Below are 25,332 nucleotides of genomic sequence, written 5' to 3'. Positions count from 1 at the left end.
AGAATTACAAAAATGTCATTCTTATCAAATTTGAAGAAAGCATTCCACTTTGGTGGAAATGATGCAAAAAAGAAGAAATTATACAATAATATTAAAATGGATTGCAACCCAGAAGAATTCTGGGAAATGATAGGTGAATTAGGAGATGGAGCATTTGGGAAAGTTTATAAGGTAACTGTTCGCGTAATTTTAAGATTTAATTCTTCTAGTTGCGATTACTTAGTTTGATATAAGAAATATTGAACATTTTTAGGCACAGCATAGGCAAACTCATCAGCTTGCTGCTGCAAAAATGTGCGCATTAGAAGGAGAGGATGATCTCAGTGATTTTATGATTGAAATAGATATTTTATCAGAATGTAAACATCCAAATGTTGTTGAATTACATGAAGCATATTTTATTGAGGGCAAACTATGGGTATGGTCTATAGTTATATAATACTTATGAATTTTGCATCTATATAATTTACAATTAATATTTCTATAATTTCATTAATAAACCTGTAGATGTTGATAGAATATTGTGATGGTGGTGCTGTTGATTCCATAATGGTTGAATTAGCGAAAGCTTTAACAGAACCACAAATAGCGTATATATGTCAACATATGGCCAAAGGTCTTGCATTTTTACATAAATCTAAGGTTATCCACAGGGATTTAAAGGCAGGAAATGTTTTATTAACAATGGCAGGGGGAGTGAAATTAGGTAAAACTTATATTTCAATTTTCTAATTTATTATTATATTGTATTTTATGTATAATGCAAAATTAATGAATTTCCATATTCGTAGCTGACTTTGGAGTGTCTGCAAAAAATAAGCATACTTTACAGAAACATGACACATTTATTGGAACACCGTATTGGATGGCTCCAGAAGTAGTGTTATGTGAGACATTTAGAGATAATCCTTATGATTTTAAAGTGGGTAACACAGTTCTTAAACTATAAATTTTTTATGCTTAGATATTTATATTATGTTCGCATTTCGTAAGTAATGCTTATTATATCGATACGTATCTTTTTATATTCAGGTAGATATTTGGTCGCTTGGTATTACGTTAATAGAATTTGCGCAAATGGAACCGCCAAACCATGAGATGTCTCCGATGCGCGTTCTTCTTAAAATACAAAAGAGCGACCCACCAAAACTTGATCAACCTGGAAAATGGAGCAAAGATTTTAATGATTTCATTGCAAAAGCTCTGATAAAAGATCAACATCGAGACCCACAGCTGATGAATTGTTGAAACATCCATTCATAAATCGTAATTTGGATTCAAAACCAATTAGGGATTTGTTATTGGAATATAAAGCTGACGTTGTTGAAGAGGAATTAGTCGATGAGGAAACAGAGGTAATTTTTTATCTTTTGTCATACATTATGGTTAATTTTTTTATTTTTTTTTATTTTTTTTTTTTTTTTTTCTCCATTACTGAACAAGATTCAACATTTTTCTTCAAATAATTTTACTCCTTTCATGTGAAAGTATTAAAATGCTTCATGAGAAGCATATTGTTGCAGTAACACTTAGTTATTTTTCAATTTGTAATAATATACAAAGCTTTATAAACAGAATTAACTGTATATACCGTTGTTACACGCTTTCGTTTTGATAGAAGGCCAAAAAGGCGAAAAAACACAGAGAACAGTATCAACGGATTGGTAAGCTGCTTTTAAGCAAACCGTATGAATCAAATTGTACAAATTTATTAGCTGTTCTTAAATAACTAAGAAAATAAAAAAAATATTCTTTTGTATTCAGGCATATCTGTGATGAAGTATTTTTGTAGACATGTAAATTTCGATAAATTTCGTTTCATTTTCATAAATATACAATTACACTTTGTTATATTTATGCATGTGAAATATGCATAAAATCTGAAGATTCATGCATGCGGTATGCGTTGTTAAAGTATGCTTCTTTCTTATAATTTGCAAAATTAATAAAGTAATATTATTTTCATTTAAGATATATGAAAATTTGAATTAGTATTATATTCTTAGTTTCTTACGCGTTATTGTTTGACATTATATATAATGTCAAAGATTTAGCTGAATTTTCTTTTTCCTTTTTTTTTTAATGTTTAATCTAATGACATCCTAATAAATATGGTATTGTAATTTGGGTAATTTGGCTGTGCATGCGGCTCTCCTGGGCCTCGCCAGCCCCATCATCCCTGCGTTTGTCAGGTCAGTAGCTTATGCAATAAGTGTTGCCAAATCTGATTTTGATATATTTTTTGTACATATTATTACAGTTCATTGCTATTTTTCTTCTTTTTACAACTGCTATGCATAAGCTATTTTCAATATATGTTACATTAAATTACAATGTTTATTATAATTACATGATATAATATTTGTAAAAATATTTCCGTTATCTATTCTTAACTTTACTCTGTTACTTCATATTCATATAAAATAACGGTTTTCTTCTGTTTATGATATTTTTACATTTCGTATATTTTATAATATTTGGAAGTTATATTTCTTCTCAGTTTCACTATTAATTATGAATATTAATTGCGAATAGTAGCACATATAAATTATATAATTATTATATCCAAGTAAAACGGAAATAAAAATTTTAGGAGCAACGCACGTCGCAGCTTCCTCTGGAACTGGATCAACTCGGAGATGATTCTGCATCTATGCGCAGTGACGCTGATGTTCAGAGTAAGTAGAATTCATTGTATATGAATTAACTACAAATGTCGATTATTATAAACTGTTTGTATATTTATATTACCATTATCTTTCTTTTTTTTTTTTTTTTTTTCTTCTTCTTAGTTTCTGAAAAGGAAAATCTTGTTGCATCACCTGTGTCTACGAAAAAAGAAGAAAGCCATAAAAGAGAGATTAACAGAGATGGTGAAAAGGAAGACAGAAATAAGAAATTACGCAAAGCAGAATCAAAAGATAACATACCTATTTCTGTTGAGAAAAAACAGGTATTTCTTTTTTTTCGTTAATAAACAGTTTATATTTTTATACGAGTAGCAATAATATTGCAATTTATTTAATTTTTAGGCCCCTAAACCTCCTAGTACAAACGAAACGAATGAACGTAGAGTATCACGAGAAAAAGGTCCTGCACCTCCTCCACCGCTTATGCGCCAAAATAGCAAAATTGAAGATAAGGAAAACATTTTGAAGATTGTCGATAAACAAAATGATGTAGAGTTGTTAAACGAATGTAAGATTATCGATAAACAGCAGCAAGTTAGAAACGAACCGACACAGTCAGGTCAGGAAATGGTAGTAGGCAGGGAACAAACAAATGTGGACACGCTTTGTGAGAAGCCATACGTACCAACTAGTTTAGAAAAAATTATATTAGAAAGCAACGAAAGAGAGAAGAATAAAGCAGATGATACGAATAAAAGTAATATCAGACAAAGATCGGTAGATGATAAGGTAAATTTATCATTGAGAACGCAATTAACATTGGAAGAGAAGAGGAAATCGGCTCCAGTTAAATTAGAATTAGGCGAAGACTGGACAAAACCAGCATTTAACAAACAATCATCTTTAGAAGAGAAAAGCAGGTAGTTATTTTTAATTATGCTAATCTGTAGTTGTAACATTTATTTCTCTGTATCGATGATATATAGTTATGTTATGTGATATAAAGTTATTTATATAAACGGGCACTTGATTTCAGAATTGAAAAGAAAACACAAGTTGACGGTAAGCGGCAACCTTCGGTAGAAGAAAATTATAAGAGTTTACAAGAGAAACGAAAATCTGTGGAACAAAAGTTAAACGCGGTTTTAGAGAAACGTTTTTCAATGGATACTGAAATGCGAATGAGTGTCTCTTCTATGGAGGCATTATCGCACCGTGAAGTTCTAACTGCAAGTGCATCGGAAAAGAATATCGTTAAGGCTTGCTCTACCGAAGATGTTAAAACCGATTATGGATCTTCTAAAACAGAATCTGTTATTAAAAGTCATAGCGAAGGATCTTCGAGATATGTTTCGTTGGAGAATTTTTCGGATGAATTTGATGGGAAAAGAGAAAAGAAATGGCCAAGTAAAGAATACAATTACGAGAGTACCTCGAATAACGGCGATAGCGTGAATTCTGAGAAGAAAGGTTCTTCGGTGAATGTATCAGTAATCACTTCAACCCCCATCAGAAGTAGAAGTACTTCTAGAAGAGGCAGCGGTGACAATGTAGTCGTTATTACTGGTAAAGTTTTTCATGTTACGCACATACGGGTTTCTTATTTACAGTAATGTGTTATTTTTAATAAGATTAATAACTGAATTTGTAGTATTTGTTGGATTAAAGAAATACGTATTGAATCTGCAGGTAAATCCGACCAAGAAATACGTCCAAACACATCAACCGTCCGGATTACAGCAGATAGTCCAGATTTATCGAATAGTCTTGCGAGCAATGTTAGTCAGGTAACCGTGGTAACGACGCATCCACCGGTTCTTGTTGATGCCGTGTCGTTGACAGCGCCTCTTTCTTGCCGCCAAGCTCCAACATCGGAAGTTGTTATTGTTGCAAATGAATTGAACAAAACGCAAGTGAACGAAAGTTCAACGGACGATGATGGATTTCCTAGTTTAGATAGTTTAGAGTACACACCACAGGAGCAACCCATAATTCTTACTGACTTTTCTAAGAGAATTGGCAAGAAGTTAGACGAATCCGAGGTTCTCATTGTGAGTCCGATCGTAGATGAATTGCAGGATACTAGTCATGTTTCCGTCGTTACTGTCGGCGATGATAAAGAGCAAGTGAAAGATTCCTCGGTACTTGGGAAACACGAGGCCGTACGAACTTCTTCCTCTCACAGTGATGCTAGCTTAATTGAAAGGTCGAGTACAAAAAGCGATAGCGGGGATGAAATTAGTAAAATGTTAATTGCTGGGACGATCGTAGAATCCATAGATGACGTGGAGAGGAGCTCGAAAAAGATGAATGGTCTGTTAAAGAATGACAAGTCTGGAATAGTTGGCCATATCGAGGATAAAGTGTTAAAAACGCTTAAACAGAAGGAAGCGAATAAAGGGTATAAAGAGAAGAGAGTATCTCCGGATAGTTTTGAAGGGTCTAGGTCTCAAAGTGAATCCGGATCGACGCGGTCACATACACCGAGCAAGAGTATGGATCGTTCCGATGCTGAATCCATTTCTACCACTATAAGCCAGGACAGCAGAGAATCCAGCAAAGAGAATCATGTAAGTCAAGGACAATCGACGGAAGTGGACGAGGAAGTAGTATTGCGACGAAAACCTGATTATAATCGTGACATTCCGCGGCCAACGAAAACGAAAGAGGATATTCAAATGATGAATTTGAAGAAGAAGACGAGAAAGCGAACTAGAAAATTTGAGATCGATGGTGTGGTTGTCACCACGACAACGTCCAAGGTAATCTATGGCGACGATGAAAACGGCAAAGTCTACGACGATCAAATCTTTAGAAAGCAAGAACTAAGGGAATTAAAGATGCTACAGAAAATGGAGCAGAAACAGTTTCAAGATTTATCACAGAAGGCCCAGTTTAACAAGGATCAACAAGAAAAGCGTTTCGAGCAAGAGAGACAAGTTTTAGAAAGAATCATTGAAACTGATTTGGAAACGTATGCTCGGCAACAGAGACAGCAGATTGAACGAGCGGAAGCGCAGCTAGAGGCTGATCTTAGACTCACCTCGAAAAAGATTCGTAGCGAGCAAGAAAGAGAACTGAAAGTATTTCGCGAAGGATTGAAGCAGGAATTAAAATTACTTAAACAGGAGGTAGATTTAATGCCGAAGGATAAGAGGAAGAGCGCGTTTAAAATACGCAAAGAGAAATTAGAGGCTGAACACGAAGAAAGGGAAAAACACTTTTAGATAAGCTTAACGAAAGTCACGAATTATCGTTAAGGAGATTGTCCGATAGTCATCGTCAAAGAATTGCCCTAATGGAAAGGCAGTACCTGCAACAGAAACAACAACGAATGAGAACTCAAGTAGCAGATATTTGGAATCGAGAGGAACGGCATATTCATGAAAAGCAGCAACTGTTAAAGAAGCAGTTAAAGGATATCTTCTTTTTACAAAGACACCAGATGCTGATACGTCATGAAAAGGAATTGGAGCAACTGAAGAGAATGAATCAGCGAAAGGAAGAGGAACTGATTAAACGGCAGACAGTGGAACGTAGGAATTTACCAAAAGAATTCGTAACGAGATGAAGGCGCGCGAAATGATGTTCAGAGAGTCTATGAGGATTTCTATGTCTTCGGTTATCACGCCGGATCCTGATGCTGAGAGGGAAAAATTGAAAAAATTCCAAGAGAATGAGAAAAAGCGATACAGGGCCGAGCAACAAAGATTCGAATTAAAGCATTCACGGCAATTGGAAGAGGTAAGAGCACAAAGCGATGCCACTATCAAAGAATTGGAACAATTGCAGAACGAAAAAAGGAAAATGTTGATGGAGCATGAAACATTGAAATTGAAGGAATTAGAAGAAGCGTACAGTAAAGAGCTTCGTGAATGGAAAGCGCAACTTCAGCCACGAAAACAGGTAAATCGATATTATTTTCTCTTCGTATTTTGCAATTTATATTTTTCGCGAAAGTTTTCTTTCCTTTCTTTTGATATTCATTTACTTTTTTTCTTCTTTTTGCTTTTTTTTCCTTATTTCTAATTTTTTTTCTTTCTTTTTTTTTTTTTTTTTTTTTCTTTTTTTTTTTCGTACTAGTATCTTGTTTTCCATGCATGAATATGCGCATAGCAAAGTCATAGGTTTCCGTTTCCTGTGGCTCACACGATGAGTGACGATCGACGCAGGAAGGGATACGAATCAATCGCGATTTTTAATTAGATTTAAAAACAACAGACGTAGTTATACTGAAATAAGCTTAATGTACTTATTCTAGAAGTTAGAAGCTGAGCTGACGGCTGAAATGGAAGCATTGGAAACTCGTTACCGAGACTATTTGCCCTCAAGTTTTAGTGGTCTCTCTTCTCCCCCTTTAGATTATTCTCTCTTTAATTCTGAAAATTGGAAGAAATCTCCGCGTTTGTGGATTCCAAGAGTGACACTAAGAGTTGGTGGTTCGGACACCGGTTCCGTTAATGGCATGCTTTCGCGAAGTCAATCCAAACCTGACCTATTACCATCTCCTTCGTCTCGCAGATAGTACTCCAAAAATCCTCTTGTGTCTTCTTTCAAACCTTTTTTGTTGTTCATCGAGAGAAGTATCGAAATAAATTTGTTTTTGCTTCGTGTCTCTTTCAATGAAGTATTCGCTTCAGAAAATTAATTTCCGTTTTCAATCGACATCTTTAGAGTTATTTTCTTTCAGTCTCTTTTTTATTTCGAAGTTTCTCTTATTGAGTTATGCTTTGTGCATTTAAGGGTAACATGCCCGCTTTACTCATCGTTGCTTCAATTATCTAGTAATATTTATCGTTTGTTTAAGTGTATACGTCCATTATTACGTATGTACGTGCGTACGCGCACGTATGTACTTGTTATGTGTGTGTATATACGTGTCTGTATGTATGTACGTATGCACGTACGTACGTACGTATATATATATATATATATATATATATATATATATATATGTACGTATGTAAGTGCGTACGTATGTATGCATGCACGCGTGTACTATGTATGTAAGATTTGCGCGTGTGTATATATATATATATTCGTATAAATGTATGCATCCTTCGCAGTGCATACATCTTATATATCTTTTGCGTAACCAAGTTTAAGGAAAATACATGTTGTTTTGGGCTTATATGAAATAACATTCGAATAAGTGATAATATGTCGCAGGGAAGCAATTAATTTATAACACGAGTTTGTTGCAACTCTCGGGAAACGTAAAAACCAAGTATATACTCATAAAACGGTATGAGTTTGTTATTGTCAGCTATTAGGTCAACTCTAATAGTTTTATAAGCATTTAAATATTAGAGATGCGTTGCTGGCATTACTTAATTTATCGTTAAAGTTGCATTATTAAATTACGATGTTATTGTTATTGTCCATCGTATTGTTCGTATACATGCAAGGACTCGTAAAGGGACATAACGTACCTTATGTGTATCATAGATAGACATAAAGTACCATAGGGACAATAATATCTGACAATTATTAGCGTTTACGGAATATTAATTAGTAAATGTAAGTAAGCTTAACGAAATATATGGTACTTTGTGTAGTCCCTATGCATAATTGAGCATTCGTTGTTCGTTGTATTACCGATAATATATATATATATATATATATATATATATAGATATATGTATAAAGTGTCGTATTTGGATAGCAGCTTTTCAATCGTCATTAAGTAAAAAACATAACAGGGTGAATCGGTGAATAATTGTGGGCTATATGTTGTATACTTATCGGACGTAGTAAAATGTGCGGTAAATGCTTATACATATACATCAGGGGTTTTCATATCAGTGTTTCCAATGTGTATGTTAGATTATGTTATTCCCACTTTCGTTACGTACCTCTTTCATTAAGAATCCAACAGACAACATGTCGGGAAAGAGATTCCACGACTGGATATCAGACCGATCTACTAGGTAATAAACAAGGTCAGTTCAAAAAAATGTCTGCTGATGCGAATATAGCGTAAATAAAGTATAAATAATAGCAATTAAAGGAATAGCGATAAAGAATTAGCTCGATCCATGAAAACCATGTATTTCTCTCTATTTCTTATAAGCGATTTAATTTTTTTTTTTTTAAAGTCGTTCGTAGGGAACAACGTTTATTCGTCGTTCACTTTACGCGATGTCTATTACCCGTTTATTTGAACGTTTGATATTTTCCGTTACAGAAATTGGAAGAACAGTTTGCGTTACAGTTGGAAGAACAAGAGGCGATTTACGGTCCAAGCGCTGTACCATTGTGCTTACCAGCAGATCTTACCGACTTGACACATCACACAACTGGTTCGACGCGTAGTTCGCTTTCTTCGGTGAGCGAGGGTTAACGTCTAATTAATCTATCATAGAAACCGATGTGATTTTCTTTCTTCGTAACAATGATAAACGAATTAACTAGTAGTAGCGGTGGAAATGTTGAGAGATAATTTGAAGGTTAAATCACTAGCTCTTCGTACGACTATCGATGATCGTTTGAGTTTCGAGGCTAGCACCGATAATTAAAATTAAGTTTCATTCTAACAAGATCTATGACATAAGACACGATAGGTGATGCAAGGCGCACAAAGTGGCGATTCGGCAATCGCTTATATATGGAATAGAGGATTATTTTCTTTCATTTGCTCGAATTCCGATAACGGATGATCCATGGAAAACTGTGACTGCTCAGCATTACTTTGCAACGATATACACGACTATTCGATATTGCCGAATATCGAAATGACGCGCGAACATTTTCTTCTTTTCTGGGAGCAAAAAGAAAGATAAGAAGAGTATAGAAAGTCATTGTTTTTTCTTACGATATATTTTATATCAATTGTCACACGCATAGATGCAATGAGTTTCTTAACGATGATCTTGTCGAAAACATACTGTTTGATAAAGTCCGTGTAATCCACCCGATGATCGTTTCTTCTGAAAATTTCAAAGAGCAAACGAGATTTCTCATAGTTGGTCGTGTACATTATCGTACAACAAATCATTCTTTTTCTACATTTCATATACGCATGAATGTATGTATATTCGAACAGAAGTCGAATTATCGTCAATTCAAGAACGGTTTGTTATCCTATCGCGAATATACATAGCAGACTCTGATGTATCCATAAAATGTCCAACGATTTTACGCGTACGTAATGCACACGTGGAAAAAGTATATTTTCGATTGCGCGAGTGTGTATATATACTTATATATGCATGCGTATACATGAATGTATATGCACATATACACATATATACATTACGCATACACACACTTGTCGTCCTATCGCGTCTGGTGACACAGGCATATGCGAGAATTCCATTTCGGTGTTGAAATAAGTATAAATGTAGATCGTAATTTGTGCCCGTGTTCTAAACGGATGCATGTAATTCAGGTACTTCGTTCAAAAATAGAATTGGATTGAAACGGCGTCGTACCTGAATCAACGTGTAGTCGCCTTGTCTTCGATATTAGACTGTTCAACGAGTTGTATCGTTTGTAAAAAAAACAAAAACAAGAAAAAAAAAAACAAAAAAAAAAGGAAAAAAAAAAGAGAAAAAACGCTAAATCTCCATCGATAGATTGTTTTTTATCAAAATATGGATATATTTTTAGTAAATAAACGTTCAACACTACGAATCAAAGGTTCACGCCAAATATACATACATATATACAATGTACGATTGCTTACTGCGCGTCTATATAGTTCGAGGATATTGTAGAGAATCTCTTTGATGCGCGTTCAAAACGAGTATGCGTGGCTACTACTCGTCCTAGATGTAAAGAACTATATTTGTATAAAATATTTTTTTTTCCTTTCTCCTTTATATATTTCTTTTCTTTTTCTTTTTTTTCTTCTTTTTCATTTCTTTTAATTGTACAGTACATTAACTTTTGTATTTTTTGTCCATTCACGTTAGTCTATCTAATAGCGTGCTTAAATGATTATCGAATAAGGAACTTTGTATATAGAAAATCAGAATGAATTGTTTGATATATTTTGAATATTCTACTTTATCGTACGTGAATAACGTTTGCGATAAATCTTTGAGAGTAATTCATTTGCCCAGTTCTTTTTTTTTTTTTTTTTTGTCTCTCTCTCTCTCTCTCTCTCTCTCCCTGCGTGAGACGTTGATTATGTCCGTTTCGTCGGAAGATCCTTTTCTGCCGAATGCATGTATATGACATATGGGTAAAATGATTTTGCGGCGATACGGTTACCTCGAGAGAAAAAACATTTAACCGCGTTGACTTTGGTTAATTTTCACTCGAGTTCTTTCTTGGTCGGAGACGATACGTTGGACGTAAATTAACGCGAGACACGGAAAGCGTAGTAGTTGGTTTAATAAAGAAAAAGGAAAGAGGACGTTTGCCAAAGCATATGTACATACATGTATTCTTGAAATGTTAATATTTTGGGAATATAGAAGAAACGTATGAGGCATGATACGACAAAAATGATCTTAATACTGCCCTTTATCGAATTTGCGTCGACCATCGGAATTGTCGAAAGAAAGAATAAAAGGAGAGAAATGAAAATACTCGATATTTCACGTTCATCCACTCACAGCGAAGCGATACGTCTAGCTCTACTTAAAACGGGATCAATTGTAAAAAGATAGGAAATGGATTTGGTCGACTTGTACATGAACGAAGATAGAGGGCAGTGATTATAGAAGTTCAAGTGTTTAAATTTTGATGAAATTTTACATAGGTTTAGCGAAACCAGTAATTTTTTTAGCTATTAAGCACGTGTACATTGTACGTGCGAATAACTGAAAAGGATGAATAAACGGAGGGAAGAAAGAATGAAACCGTTTCAGCGAGTTAATCGTGTGTTGTATATTTGATTGAAAATATTTATATTACCATGATTCAAACATGGAATAATGTAAAGTGGAAACTTATCGACGAATCGAATTAACTATGTCGATTGGTATGAAGTTAACGTTCACATTGTTCTTTCTTTTTATCTCTTGTTTCGCCGAATACATTTTCAGTCGTTCTTAATGATTGTACGTACATTGTTTAAGTATACTAAACTATTATAATTATTTTCAATTTGTATTCATTACAAGAATTTCGTTTTCACCAATATGTTTAATATTGAATCGTATCCCGGTGTACTTATATATATGTGTGGACATATGTGTATATATATATATATATACACATACATACATACATACACATTATATATATATATATATATACATACATAAAATCAATAGACTGAGAATAAGTAAAAGAAAAAAGTATTGAGAAATGAGATTATCGTTGATTTGCTGTATTGTCGATGGCATTAAGAAATAATGTTTAGCAAAACAGTCGTTCAAATGGAAGGTATTGCTACGTTAACATTTTATATTCTGTTGTAAACGGAACGTCAATTGGAAATTTTAAACCAATGCTTATGATATATTTGTATTTATTTTGATTTCGATTGAAAATATTTTCATTCCAAAGAGTCAACAAGTCGAACATTTATTGTGTAACATAAAGCTGTTTGTGTAAGCGGTATACAAAAAAATTTTCGTTTATGATTTCGCAACAAAGCATTTTTTACTTCTACACCTTTTTGTATGTGTTTGGTCGATTTTACGCCTTGGTGTATTTGTTCGTTTTAGATCGACTTTGCAAAAGATCTCTTAAACATTCGAGACTATTTTTTTTCTTTCTTTCTTTTCGGTGAATTTAAAAAAAAAAAAAAAAAAAGAAAATAAAACTGAGTTTGTAATATGAAAACGATACGAGATATGACGATAATTTGCGAATATAACGGTGACCATAACAACAACAACAACAACAACAACAACACTAATAATAATAATAATAATAATAACAATAATAACAATAATAACAATAATAATAATAATAGTAATAATAATCATCATCAAGGATATCAGATATCTACGCACGTATTCCTATAATGAAACGGGCGTGTTTGAGCACTAAAACTTGGTATTAAACATTTGTGATTTTCATATATCGATTAGAAATTATAGGAGGGTTATTGCGAGAGAGCAAGTCGGAGAATCGTGGGTACAAGGAATCATGAAACGAAAGCAAAGGAAAAAAACACGTCACCGACGAATTACGAGAATGACTTATTTTCATTTATTTGTAGCGTCACTTTCTTACACTGTGGGTTTAAGCAGGTTTAAGCTGGCGATTTACAATCAACGTGATACGATGTTGAAAAAAAGGTTCCTGAAATGGGAGAGTGCGTTAGATAGATCCATCTTCAAAATTAGGAGTATATGAGAAAATGCAACGAATGACTTGGTTATTCACGATCAAACACCATCGGCATTACCGTTCGTTTTGCCGATGAGACGTAAGTGGTTGTTTTGACGGTGATAAGTGTTCAGATTCGTGCTGGTTTTTCGATTCGAAAGCAAAATCTGAAACGTTCGAGTAAACTACCGTCGGGCGTAGAAATTTACCGAAGAAGTCTTTCGGCATAACAATTTGTTAACGAAATTTCTTAACAAAATAACGAATCGATGTAAAGGAAGACATTGGAAAGTTTTAACAGGTTTTCGCACCTCGGTCGATTTCTACGTTCATACTACTTACTTACTGATTTCGACTTCCGTACCACGCGCTAACAAGCTACTGGTCATGAACAGTATATTGATACGCGCATTTATTAAACTACTTATTTGTCTTCTCTTCTATCCTAATAGACATTTTAACGAAACGGCAGCGTGAAATTTGTTGAATTTCTATCCAACGGAAGTAAAATTAATCGATTGTTTTAATGTTGTTCATGCACATTAATGTTTACATATTTCATTCGAATGTGAATAAAAGCACTTTGCGACATATATAGCTATCGTTATATAGCTGAAGTTATTTAAAATAAATTTTATGTATTTTGTGCGATCTAATATATATACATATATATGCGCGTGTGCGTGTGCATGTGCGTGCGTGCGTGTGTGTACACATATATATATATATATATATATATTTATATATGTATATAATAATAATAATAATAATAATAATAATAATAATAATAATAATAATAATAATAGTAATAATAATAATAATAATAATAATAATAATAATAATAATAATAATACATATATATGTATATGTATGCACGATTGTAAGTAGACGCACGCACATACCTTATAATTTTATATATATATATATATATATATATATATATATATATATGTGTGTGTAAAAAATAGTTTGGGCAAATGAATAATGTCAGAGAAAAGAAGAAATAACTTTTTATACGGTGACTCTTTAATTGATGCGACATCGACTGAAAACCATATGCAGAGATATACCGTTGTAATATAGAATCTTTATAATTAATTGCTCAATATTAGGTATAATTTAATTCAATATCAAGTATTAATATAGATTATAAGGCTAATGTTATGATTATTTACACGGTAATGTTATAAAAAATACTACAATAAATATTTTACTTCTACTGTTTGAATAGTTTACTCGTAAGATTGTAACAAGCTATCCATATTTATAGATCTCGAAAATCTTATCTGGAAAGTAGCGAAGCAAACCGCGCATAGGAAAATTGCGACGCTGATACACCGATAAGGTTGCGGTTTCCTAGTTTCTTCCGCTTCTTTTTATTATCTCCTTTGTTTTTGTAAGGATTTGTTTCCATGTTTTTTTTGCTAACGATATAAAATAGGGAAGAAGCGAACGAAAAGAGTATTGTTGTTGACGGTAAGCGAAATCTTCGTATCAGGAGGGCAGGACGTCGCTGAAATTTCTAGTATCGCGTAAGTGGCAAGTGGTTATTGGAGATTTAACGAAAGCTATTCCGTGTTTTTGATTGCTTACAAAGATAACGCTTGAAACTTCGCTAATTATGTACGCTCGAGTTTTTTCGGTGTTTCGTTCTTTTCTGTATATACAAGTAAATATGCTTCTTAAGAGTTATTTTATGTTACATACGTTAAAACTGAGATAAACGAAAAGGTAATAATCATAAAATTACAAGATAAGGTTTGTATCTTGTACGACGAACATGTACTATTTCTGTTCTTGCTTCTATTCTTTCTCAACTCGTTCGTCGACACTTTCTTATTACGCAAACCGTAATTTATCGCGTTGCATAATGTTACCGAGAGATGTAGAAAATCTCGTAATCTTCCGTCGGAATGATCGATGGTTCGGATAATGTTGAACGATTTTTGATACATAGGTTACGTTCGATAGTTCGCAGCTGTAAATGGCTGAATCGAGGAAAACGAGGAAAGTGTGCGTGATAGGTGCTGGCGCAGCTGGTCTCTGCGCAGCCAATCACTTTGCGCGAAATTCAAATTTCGAGTTGAAGGTTTACGAGCAGACAAATGACGTCGGTGGTACGTGGATTTACAAAGAGGCAACTGAAGTCGATGAAAACGGTTTGCCCGTTCACTCGAGCATGTATCGAGATCTAAGGTTCAATTTTGCACGATCTAATTAATTTCAAACGGATCCTTGCTCTTAAGTAACGTCACAGTGTAAATCGAGGTGCTGATATTTCTATATTTATCATAGAACTAATTTACCTGCGGCAATTATGAATTTTCCCGACTATCGGAGATTGAACGCAGAGGAACCATGTTGCGTGACGCATCAGGAAGTTCGGACTTACTTGCAAAATTACGCGGAGCATTTTGATTTGCTTAAACATATCGAAGTAAGTCTCATTTTTATACGAAAATTCTTAACGATGATCTGTAATCAACGACGCATTGCACGAATATATATATACATATATATATATATATATATATATATATATATATATATATATTCATTTATTTATTTATTTATAGTTTGGCACAAAGGTGGAATCTGTCCGATTGAAAAGCTCAGCCGATGGCAAAGAGGAATGGAGTGTACGAGTAAAGAGAGTAAAAACAAAGCAAGAGGAAGAAATGATTTTTCACGCTATTATGATCTGTAATGGGTGCGTTCTTTCTTGATATTACATAGATCGATGTGACGTAAACGTGACTTTACGATTGATTTAAATTTCATTGTTCTTTTATGTATATGTAATTTAGACATTACTTCGATCCTTATATGCCACCGATACCCGGAATCGAAAATTTTCCAGGTACGATAATACACAGTCATTCGTATAGGAAAGCGGAAGATTTTGCCGGTAAGAGCGTTTTAATTTTGGGAGCATCTGCTTCTGGAGTCGATATCGCCGTTGATCTGGCCAATCGCGTAACTCGAGTGTATTTAAGTCATAATAACGAAAGGTATCTCTCGTGACGTTTGAACAATTTTATACCGGTAGAGCGAATATCAGATTTTCGATTCACATTTCGTCACATTCAGGTTGAATACTTCCTTGGCGCGGAACGTATACGAGGTATCGGGTGTAGAGAAAATCGAGGGAGACAAGATTATTTTAAAGGACAACAGTTCCGTTACGGTGGACGTATTTATGTTCTGTACGGGCTATTGGTACAGTTTTCCGTTTTTGGACGAAAGCTGTGGCATACGCGTGGATGATAATTTTATAACTCCTCTGTATAAACATTTAATCAATATCGTTCATCCGACGATGTGTCTCATTGGAGTGCCTACCGTTGTTGTTCCATTTCCCATGTTTCACGTGCAAGTAATAATAGTACATATTATATCGTTATATCGCGTCGTATCAAATATGTATTATTAAAGTTAATAGCATACATTTTTCAGGTACGATACTTTCTCGCGTTATTAGAAAAAAGAGCGAGTTTACCGAGAATGTCGGTCATGCTGGAAGACTCGAGGTTGAAGACGTCAAAAAAAAGGCACGCGCATAAGCTGATGAATAAACAATGGGAGTACAACGATTCATTGGCAGATGCTGGTGGTTTCGATCGTTTACCGAAATTTTATAAACTCGGTTACGAAATATGGACGTCGCAAAGGAAAGCTAATCTTTCGAATTACAAGAAGGCCAGGTTCGTGATATCTAAAGACGAAAGAAGCGTCGAGTTATTTATACCGAGTCAAAGCGTACGAAAGTATGAAATGTAACAACAGACTTTAACGAGCTTTTATAACATTTAATTGAACGTTATTGTTCTATTATTACAAAGTGGACTTTTATCGCAACGACGAATGATTTTCGTTGCTCGCTTTGAAAGTGTAAGACAGATTAATTAAAATTATTGAGAAATTTATAGAGTTGACATAGTTTTATTTTTAATCCATTCCGCTAGATCGATAACGTCGGTGTAAACGCCAGGCGAGTTTGGTTGACCGCAATCATAGCCCCACGAAGTAATACCGATTACGGTAACGTTGTTAACTAGTGGACCACCGGAATCACCCTATACGAGAAAATGAACGACAATCAGGATACATTGCTCCGATTGTTAGGATAAAGTGTAGCTTACCTTGCACGCGTCTTTCCCTCCTTGGGAAAATCCGTAACAAACTTGATGCGCTGTTACCTCGTATCTACCCTCGTAGTCTTTCTTGCATATTTCTCTCTTCACCTTTGGCACTATAACGTATTGTAGATCCTCCGATAATATCGGATCGGATTCCTAAAAGTTTGTCTCTTCGTGACAGCTTATAGCTTCGAAGCTCGTAGCTTGGAATATCGATGTAAACGAACTTACGATGAAGTAGCCCCAACCGGCGACTAAACCCCAGTTTGTGTTAACGTGTGCAGAGCTTTCCGGCAATTTCACTGGTTGTGTCTTATCGTCGAAATCGAACCGCGGATCCACCTTAAACACTGCGATATCGTAATCATTGTTTCCGTCGTCGTACTTTTCATGGTAAGAAAGTACCGTTACATTGTGAACAGTTCCACCGGCATCGTGCCTGTTGGATCCGCTACGGACGCTTATCAGAACCGAGGGATTATGCACGAATCTGCAACCGTGGGGATTAGTATTAAAAAGTTTGGAAAAGAGATTTCGCGAAGGAAAACCCTACTTACGGAATAACGCAATGCGCAGCGGTTAATCCCCATTGGTTATTCACGATAGCAGCACCACACGCGTGAACACCGTTTACCATATACGACAACTATCGCGAACAATCGTTTTATTACTTATTATTTACAGTCGTTTTATCTTCGTTTCGTCGTCGGTTTTTTCCCGACGAACGTTAAAAAAGAAACGAAAGAAGAAAAAGGAAAAGGGACGTAATTACTTGCCATATACGGCACATTGGTGATGTCGATAAATGCTCCATCGACGATTCGATCTACCGACGGCAGTTCCAGTCCACTCGTTCTCACTAAGGATATTCGAAAGCGCCGTCAAATGATTGTCTCTTGCGCCGCTTTTACGCTGCTTTTCAATCGTAACGTAATCGTAATGTAAAATCGTAACGCAAAGCTACTCTGACAATTTGTTCGACGCGTCTACGACGAAGAATTACGTGTTTCACTTAAGGTAACAAGATACTTACATCCGAGAGTGAAAAGTGAAATTTTGCAGAAAAGAAATTTATCCATACCGGGCACGGAGTATCGGTAAACTTTTTTTCTTCCTTATACAGCGCCGAGTGAATTTTACACGGCAATTGCGCACTTTATCCTCGCAACTTATCGAAAGATGGAATAGGTTTGACATAATTATGCATGAATTTGTTGTAGCGAGTGTAAAATTACCGTTTACTAGCGGCGGCCGGTATCGTTATCGTAAGATTACATTGTACACGCCTAGGCGAATGTCGTGTTTCGTAAGGCCGTGGTCGGGGAAAGGCTTAAACCCGCGAAACGAACCGATCCTCGCGTTTCCAACGCGTTTCGTTAAAGGCTCGAGCAGCTATCGGCAGGTGTTACGATGCGATTTATCGACAAAGGATCTCGGAAGATCCGAGGTGTAAGGAAAAATGAATTGGGAAGAAAGAGGGAAGAGAAAGAGATAGAGAAGATGATAGAGAAAGGGAATGATTCGGGGAATGATGGTTGGGAGGAGGGAATGTGGAATGATTGGTAGTTTAGTTGGACGGTTCGGCGGCGTCGGCGGCGTCGGCGGCGTCGGCGGCGATGTTTAGTGAGCGTTCTGGTCGAGGGGTGGCGGTGCGGTAGTGTCGCGCCGAAACAACCCTCAGTCTGAAAGTTAACGCGTTCGGGTGTGTGTCTTTATTGACGTCTTTCTGCGCGATTACTTGCCGCATACGTCCATCTACGTTCCTTTTCATTGTGCTTCAGCCTGAATCTCATCTCGGATGTTCCCATCGAATAACACTGTGCGCCCCTTCCACGGTTCGGCGTTAGATCCGACATCAGATTAATTCTCGCAACTGTTGACCAATCGACCGAGCAGAATCTAAACGATCGCGTTACCAGAGAGCATCGTTTCGGTGAGTCTTTTGATCATGTGCCAGATTTCCATTCGCCAGTCGCATAATGCCAATCTTTGTGGAATTTCTGCTGGGAAACGAGTATTTACGAGCGATCGCTGGATCAACCAACGTTACGAGATCCTCCGTCACATCTCCTCTCCTCCCAGTCAACGTTCGCTTTTTTTTCGCTCCAATGATTCACGCGTTCCTTTCTTATCGAATTGCGCGTACAGCGTATGATTTCTAACGTAGGCACCGTGATTTTCACATTACGAGATTTGAATACTATTTGTATTCGATTTAACCTACGCTATGTAAACACGAGAAATCCGCGAATGTCGATATTTAGCAGAATAGAGAGCGAGAACGACATTTGCCAGACCTCTTTTATCGTGTTTTCCTTGCTTCATATACTTTACGTTTTCGTTATTTCGTTAACGTTCATTGATAACGTTGTTGATATTTCCGTCGTTCGTAGAGTTGGCAGAACGAGCACAAATCGGATAGATCGAGCGTAATAATACTAGCGATAGGGAACGATGATAGAAAAGAGGATATATAGTTGATTCCTTTCTTCTCCTTTCGTCGATGCCATTCTATTGTAGATTAATTCGATCGGATTCGCTTGTCACGGGGAGAGAATCTTTCGATCTAAATTCGTTTCGTTTCCTCGGCTCGTTCCATTGATCGGCCATATTGGATCGATACTTATCGAATTATTTATCGGATATGGAACGAATATTTCAACTCGCGGTATTTAATACCAGTATTTAGATATTTATTCGCCATGTAGATTGAAATCCATAGTAAAATTCTCCGTTGCAACGAAGCATCGTGACAATTTTTTCTTCGTCGTGTGAATCGATTACACACGCGCACACACACGCACACACGCGCGCGCGCGCGCGCGCGCGCGATATATATGCGTATGTGCAGGAATATACAACGTATATCGCGTATATTTCGATAAAGACACAGTGCCAAAAATAATAGTTGCGTTTTGTTTCTAGACGAATCGTAAGAGACAGTGGTTCTTCTTTCTATTTGTGAAAAAGTATCGGGATATTATGATTAAATTGAAATAACGAGGAAGCGTACGCGATCGCGATACGGCGTGTAGACGTAGGATGACAGCTACGGGGCTCTTACAACGCCCTTTATCGATATTGCAACTCGTTTTAATTCTCGACGAAATGAATTCATGCCGAAATGCAACCAATCGCGTTTCTCGACATCGGCTCGTAAACAACGCGATCGAGATATACTTTATCGATTTGTCGTTTGAACCAGTTAGAACGTTCGAAATATTCATATCGCGCGTGCTAAAGGGTCTTCCGAATTGTTCGAGTTTTAGGGAAGATCGCGCGAGTCTCGGGGAAGGAAACGGCGAATGAAAAGGTAGAATAGGAGTTGATAAGCTGGGAGAAGAGGGAAGGGTGTAAGTAACGTGGAGCGAAGATGGACGGACACGGTTTATATTTGCAGTTTTCTAAAACATGGGATCGAGTGGCGATGGAGGAGGCTGGACGAGGCTGGACGAGGCTGGACGAGGTTGGATGAGACTGGAGGACGTTGGAGGAGGTTGGTTGGAGGATAACCGAGGACAGGGTGGCTCGTGCCACGCAGGCCTCCGTTCCTTCGGTATTAAGCACGTATGCGGTTAATTACGTTTTCAAAGATGAAGCTTTCGAGTGAGTCGTCGATGTTCCTGCCTGCATGCATATTCATTTATGCATATACAGCCGTGTCGATTTTATCGGTGTCTCGTCTGCGTTATAACTTTATGAACAGCTCGGGTTTACATCGCCTGGATGATACACGAAAATTTATATACCACTCGTCTTCGCGCCAGTCTTTTCTCCGTGAAAATCCTGGCGTTCTCGACAAAATCCAACAGCCGAAGAATAAGTAACGTAAGTGGTTAACGGAACGCGGTTTAAATTTCGATTTTCAACGTACTCGAATATCAATCTTCGTATCGATAATTCGCCAGACGTCCAAATTACTTTGTCCCATCGATCTTTCTATATCGTAATCCAATTTTTTACCTGGACTCTTTCTCTCCGCGTAGTATTTGATCGAGATGATATGGAGGACGTAAGTGAAAATTCTAAAGGTGTTGGTATATTAACGCGAATAACTGTAGAAAATTATAAAGGCGAGGGAATATTAATAGGAATAACTTGTAGGTGGAGGGGAAAGGCGGGGTAGGGAAAGGGTTAATAGGAATGTTTCTAGCTAGCTGGTCCGATTGGGGTTGGTACGCGCTCCTAGCGCCGAGGTCAAAAGTTCACGCGCTCTCTCCCGGTCGCTACCTTTCACCCGCTATTCCCTTCTTCTTTCTTTCCAAGCAAAATCGGGGATACCCGCGATGGTGTTCCGCCGAAACCTATTTTTCCCTTCTCTTTCCCCTTTTCCATGTTTTCCTTCATTTTCCTTCCTTCTCCTTCAGCTTCCTCTCTTCGCTTTTCTCGCTTTTTCTCGCTTTTTCTCGCTTTTTTCTCATTAATCTCGTACTTTCGCGTCAACTTTATAAATACCAAGTCGGTCGACCTATAAATACTGGAAGGCTTCTATTAATATCGATTAAAAGTGTGTCCGTGCTAAATTATCATGCTTAATGGTTAATCGGATGAGTGAACTTTCCCGTAGAAGAAACGTACGAGGTTGTCGTAAATCTTTAGTCCTCGATAGCGGTAATTTTCATTTCGCCGTTTCAGCGCGCTGTTTTCTTTTCTTTTCTTGCAAAAAGATGAGATACCGCGAGTACGTATACGTTTGTATTATTTGCGTTATTGTGGTTATTATTATTCTCGGATAGGAAGGGCGTGGTAACGGAGGAGAGACTGTCCGTAGGCGAGATATACGTAGATGCGTGTCCTTGGCGGGTAAGGGGTCGTCGCAGGAAGGATTCGATGTTCAAGGTAAACGGTATCGTTTCCTCGCAGGGTAATCGCGACTGACCTCGATCGTATCGTCCTCGTTTGCCAGGTTCGATCGTTAATTCCGCGTTGGCCAAGCAAACGTTCTAAAAATAATTTATCGACTGGTCCTTGTTCGTGCGTTTGGCTGTTTGCGTTCTTGTCTCCTTCCTCGCGTTCGTCGAACTTTGCGCGATCGATCATCGGGGGATCGCGGCGATAACTGGCAGGTTGACGGATAGTCAAATACCGCGCGCGTATCATGGGACGCGTAAAAGTCAGAGGAGGACGGAGATTTGGAAGAACGGCCAGAAGGAAATTGGGTGTTCTCGCTGGATTCTCGATCCGATCGATGGCCTCTGGTCGGAAAGACGTAGGATTTGGAAAGTTTCGTCCTCGCTGGCCAGGTTCCAACGCGTTTCATCGACATGCATTCGAAACGACGGCGAACGATGCACTTGGATCGCGTAGCGTGCCGGAGCAAAGTCGCAGATGCGTCGCCTTGGCGAACCAGTGCCATAAACCCGAATCGTCTCTCGGATGCCTTTAACCCACATACAACTGCGACTCATCTCCGTGTCAACGAAACTTATACTTGGCTTCGCGATCGATCTTGGTCCATCGCTGATTGTTCGCGCATCGAGATAAATTCGGATAACGCTTGCCGCGCGTGTCGCGTCCACGAGGTGTGCGAATTAAAGGGGACAGTTGACTGTTTGGCAAGGGAAACGAAAGGTGATTTTGGCAGAGTTGGTCCGTTTAACGCGTTAGGTGTAAATCAACGGCTGATCGCGTGATCTCGGCGCGCTCCATCGACCACGCTCTTCCCAAATTCCAACAGCGTAATCGAAAATTCCATAGGAATCGCACGGACAAGATGCCGCAACGTCTCGACCACGCGGCGGATGCAATTGGTTAACGAAAGATGCGCTTTACGGTAGTTGTAGGATTCGAGGTGGTGGAATAGGGTTAGCGCATTAGTCGAGATTGAATCGGGGACTCTGCCGGCTACGCGAAGGTAGAATTAATTTCGACTTTAAACGGATTGGCGGGAAGCGCGGAGGAAGCAACGCGTTCCGTTTGCGAGGAAGAAAAGAATTCGACGGCTTGGTATCGAGTTAATGCTGGATTTATTGAATTTGCCGTATCACCTGGTGCTTGGTAAACGGCACGGGACACTTATTAGGGAGAAAAACGAGACGCGATATAGGGTCTAAGAAGACTACGAGAAGAGAAAGAATCGGGTGGATGGTTAGGCTTTAACTCCAGTCTTGGAGGCGATCCAATCGCTGAAGGCAGCAACCTCGGTGTGAACGCCAGGGTATCCGGCTCTGGCGCAACCGTAACCCCAGGACACGAGTCCGGCGAGACGGCCACCGATGGTCAACGGTCCGCCGGAATCTCCTTGGCAAGCGTCTTTGCCTCCTTCTGGAACCGCCGCGCAGATCTGTCCCGCGGGCAGCCCTCCGTACGATTTGTAGGCCCGGTCGCAGGCGCTCTTCGAGACGATGGGCACCGAAACCGTTTGGAGGACATCGGTGGTGCCACCGCCTTCTCTGGTTGCGCCCCATCCGGTGATCACCGCGCTCACGCCAGCCACCGATTCTTCGTCTTGCTTGAATATCTTGATTGGCTGACGCGTCTTGTCCAGTTTGAACGGGGTTGCGACTTTCATTACGGCCACGTCGTTGGTCGGTACTCCGTACCAGTTGGTCTCGTAGTTCTCGTGAACGTAGATTTTCTCTACCTTGTGCTTGCTTCCGCCCGAGGATTTGGTCGCTGTTCCGGCTAGCACCGTGATCCAGTCAGCTGGGTAAACCATGCAATGAGCAGCTGTGACCACCCACTCGCTGGAGATGATGCTACCACCGCAGAAGCCGAAACCAGAACTTTGAAGGGACACTTGATGCGGTACCTCTTGGATGCTCACGTCCTTTCCACCCACGATCTGTCCGGTCGGGGTCAGCGGATTCAGGGCGATCGGTCTTGTCAGCGGGTTCGCTAATTGAACGATTGTATTCCACGATTAGATTCTCCGGTAGAATTTTACGCAGGAGAAATCGGCAATCGGGATGGATAAGATTTTATATATATATATATCAATTTGCAGCGAGAGATAGATAGATAGATTTTCCAAGGTGAATCGACTTTGTATAAAAATCTATCGAGGTTCTACCGAATATTCTCCACTCGCGATTCCGTGGATAAGTCGCGTTAACGAAGGATAATAATCGTGTATAAAATGGTTACCTGTTGCGATGGCTAGCAGCCCGAGTAAATTCAGTTGTACGAACATCTTGATTTCGAGTACCGACGTTGGTATGCCTCTTTCTCACGATTCGTCGTGTATTTATATGAAAATGAGACGCGCACGATGAATATCTTATGCAAAGCGTATTATATCAGACATCGATAAATAAAAAGCTATTCGAGGAAAAGCAAGATTAAAAAATCTTAAGCCCAATGATCTGTACTTTTACGGGGATTTCCTACGAAATCGATCAACGTATCTGTCAATGGTAAGCTTTCGCTTTATATGCAGCTATTTGATATACTTTCCAGGTGTAGGTATAATCGGTAGATGTAAAAACGGAGGTAAACAAGCACGCAAAGCGAACGAGATTCGCGTATGTATATATGCATACGCGTATAATACCTGCGAATATCGGAAATAAAAGAACGGAATGAAAAGTTACGCACACCCTTTATCGTAGCTCTAATATTCGCGTATCGTTAAATACAGTTACGCAAGATTGATCGCTACCATAAAATCAATGGTAATCTTATCGCTTATCGGTCAAATTAATACGATTTTACCGTTTTTCCAGGGAAATTTTCGCTCGACTATTCGATTTATTTCCCTCCGAGTTAGATTTAGAATACTCTAGGAGGAAGGTACGTTTATCGCGCCGCCTGCGATTCAAATGAATTCAAACGAAGTTTCGATGAGTGTAACAAAGAAACGTTTATTTTCTGTACAGACAAGTCGATATTTACATCAGCGAATGTTAGTCGCGACATTAACGTTACGGAAAGCTAGTCGTTTCGAATTAACGCATCGTCGTTCTCTTACACGAAACCTACCTGCTACCTCATCCAACTTGAAGAAACAGGTAAACAGTGTGGCCAAAAAAAAAAAAAAAAAAAATAAAAAGGTACAGAGCTGCGAGAATCGCGATCGTTTTTCGAGACGCGCACGAATTGGTCGAGTATTTTTTCAAATAGGAGAGAAAGAGAGAGAGAGAGAGAGAGAGCGGGAGTTATATTCCGCTGTGTTGCTTGATCCATTGACGGTAATAGGAGACATCGGTGTAGACACCTGGGTAGTGAGGGGTGCCGCATCCCATTCCCAAGAGACGATTCCGATGAGTTGGCCATTGATGACCAGGGGGCCACCGGAGTCTCCTTGGCACGAGTCCTTGCCTCCCTGCGACAAACCCGCGCAAATTTCTCCCGTGGGAACTCCGCCGACCTCTTGGTACGCTTTGCTGCAG

General features: G+C 38.1%; 3 protein-coding genes across 3 annotated transcripts; 2 read left to right on the top strand and 1 right to left on the bottom strand.

The window, feature by feature from the left end:
* The first annotated feature begins 12 nt into the window (after nt 1-12).
* On the top strand, nt 13-8,973 carry LOC143220926 (uncharacterized). Its single transcript, XM_076446487.1, is given in 16 exon segments — nt 13-171; nt 254-418; nt 508-706; nt 792-922; nt 1,033-1,213; nt 1,216-1,355; nt 1,619-1,661; nt 2,134-2,192; nt 2,594-2,678; nt 2,793-2,953; nt 3,033-3,550; nt 3,667-4,196; nt 4,320-5,852; nt 5,855-6,178; nt 6,181-6,536; nt 8,818-8,973. Coding segments are annotated over 16 exon segments (4,740 nt in total).
* Nucleotides 8,974-14,847: 5,874 nt separating this feature from the next.
* Nucleotides 14,848-16,643, top strand: LOC143220928 (uncharacterized). The gene is made up of 6 exons (XM_076446488.1): nt 14,848-15,059; nt 15,159-15,300; nt 15,440-15,573; nt 15,671-15,874; nt 15,954-16,239; nt 16,320-16,643. Exons 1-6 carry the CDS (start codon nt 14,848-14,850, stop codon nt 16,641-16,643), a joined length of 1,302 nt encoding a protein of 433 aa, XP_076302603.1.
* A 143-nt stretch (nt 16,644-16,786) lies between these two features.
* On the bottom strand, nt 16,787-24,134 carry LOC143220925 (transmembrane protease serine 9-like). The gene is made up of 10 exons (XM_076446486.1): nt 24,089-24,134; nt 23,103-23,839; nt 21,240-21,490; nt 18,741-18,901; nt 18,032-18,116; nt 17,779-17,857; nt 17,560-17,648; nt 17,234-17,492; nt 17,006-17,158; nt 16,787-16,939 (listed from the first exon to the last, which is right to left on the bottom strand). The coding sequence occupies exons 1-10, from the start codon at nt 24,132-24,134 to the stop codon at nt 16,787-16,789; spliced, it is 2,013 nt and encodes a 670-aa protein (XP_076302601.1).
* Between the last annotated feature and the right edge of the window lie 1,198 nt (nt 24,135-25,332).

This window comes from Lasioglossum baleicum, unplaced genomic scaffold (assembly GCF_051020765.1).
Source record: "Lasioglossum baleicum unplaced genomic scaffold, iyLasBale1 scaffold1737, whole genome shotgun sequence".
Lineage (NCBI taxonomy): Eukaryota > Metazoa > Arthropoda > Insecta > Hymenoptera > Halictidae > Lasioglossum > Lasioglossum baleicum.
This window is presented reverse-complemented; position numbering and strand designations above follow the sequence as displayed.

Coding starts and splice junctions, on each gene's coding strand:
- LOC143220925 (XM_076446486.1), bottom strand. CDS start 24,134: ATGTTCGTACAACTGAATTTACTCGGGCTGCTAGCCATCGCAACAG. Junction 18,117..18,740: donor TAGATGGACGTATGCGGCAA/GTAATCGCGCAG, acceptor GCGCTGTATAAG/GAAGAAAAAAAGTTTACCGA. Junction 17,493..17,559: donor GCTGCGCATTGCGTTATTCC/GTAAGTAGGGTT, acceptor CCACGGTTGCAG/ATTCGTGCATAATCCCTCGG.
- LOC143220928 (XM_076446488.1), top strand. CDS start 14,848: ATGGCTGAATCGAGGAAAACGAGGAAAGTGTGCGTGATAGGTGCTGGC. Junction 15,060..15,158: donor AGCATGTATCGAGATCTAAG/GTTCAATTTTGC, acceptor TATTTATCATAG/AACTAATTTACCTGCGGCAA. Junction 15,875..15,953: donor TTAAGTCATAATAACGAAAG/GTATCTCTCGTG, acceptor CGTCACATTCAG/GTTGAATACTTCCTTGGCGC.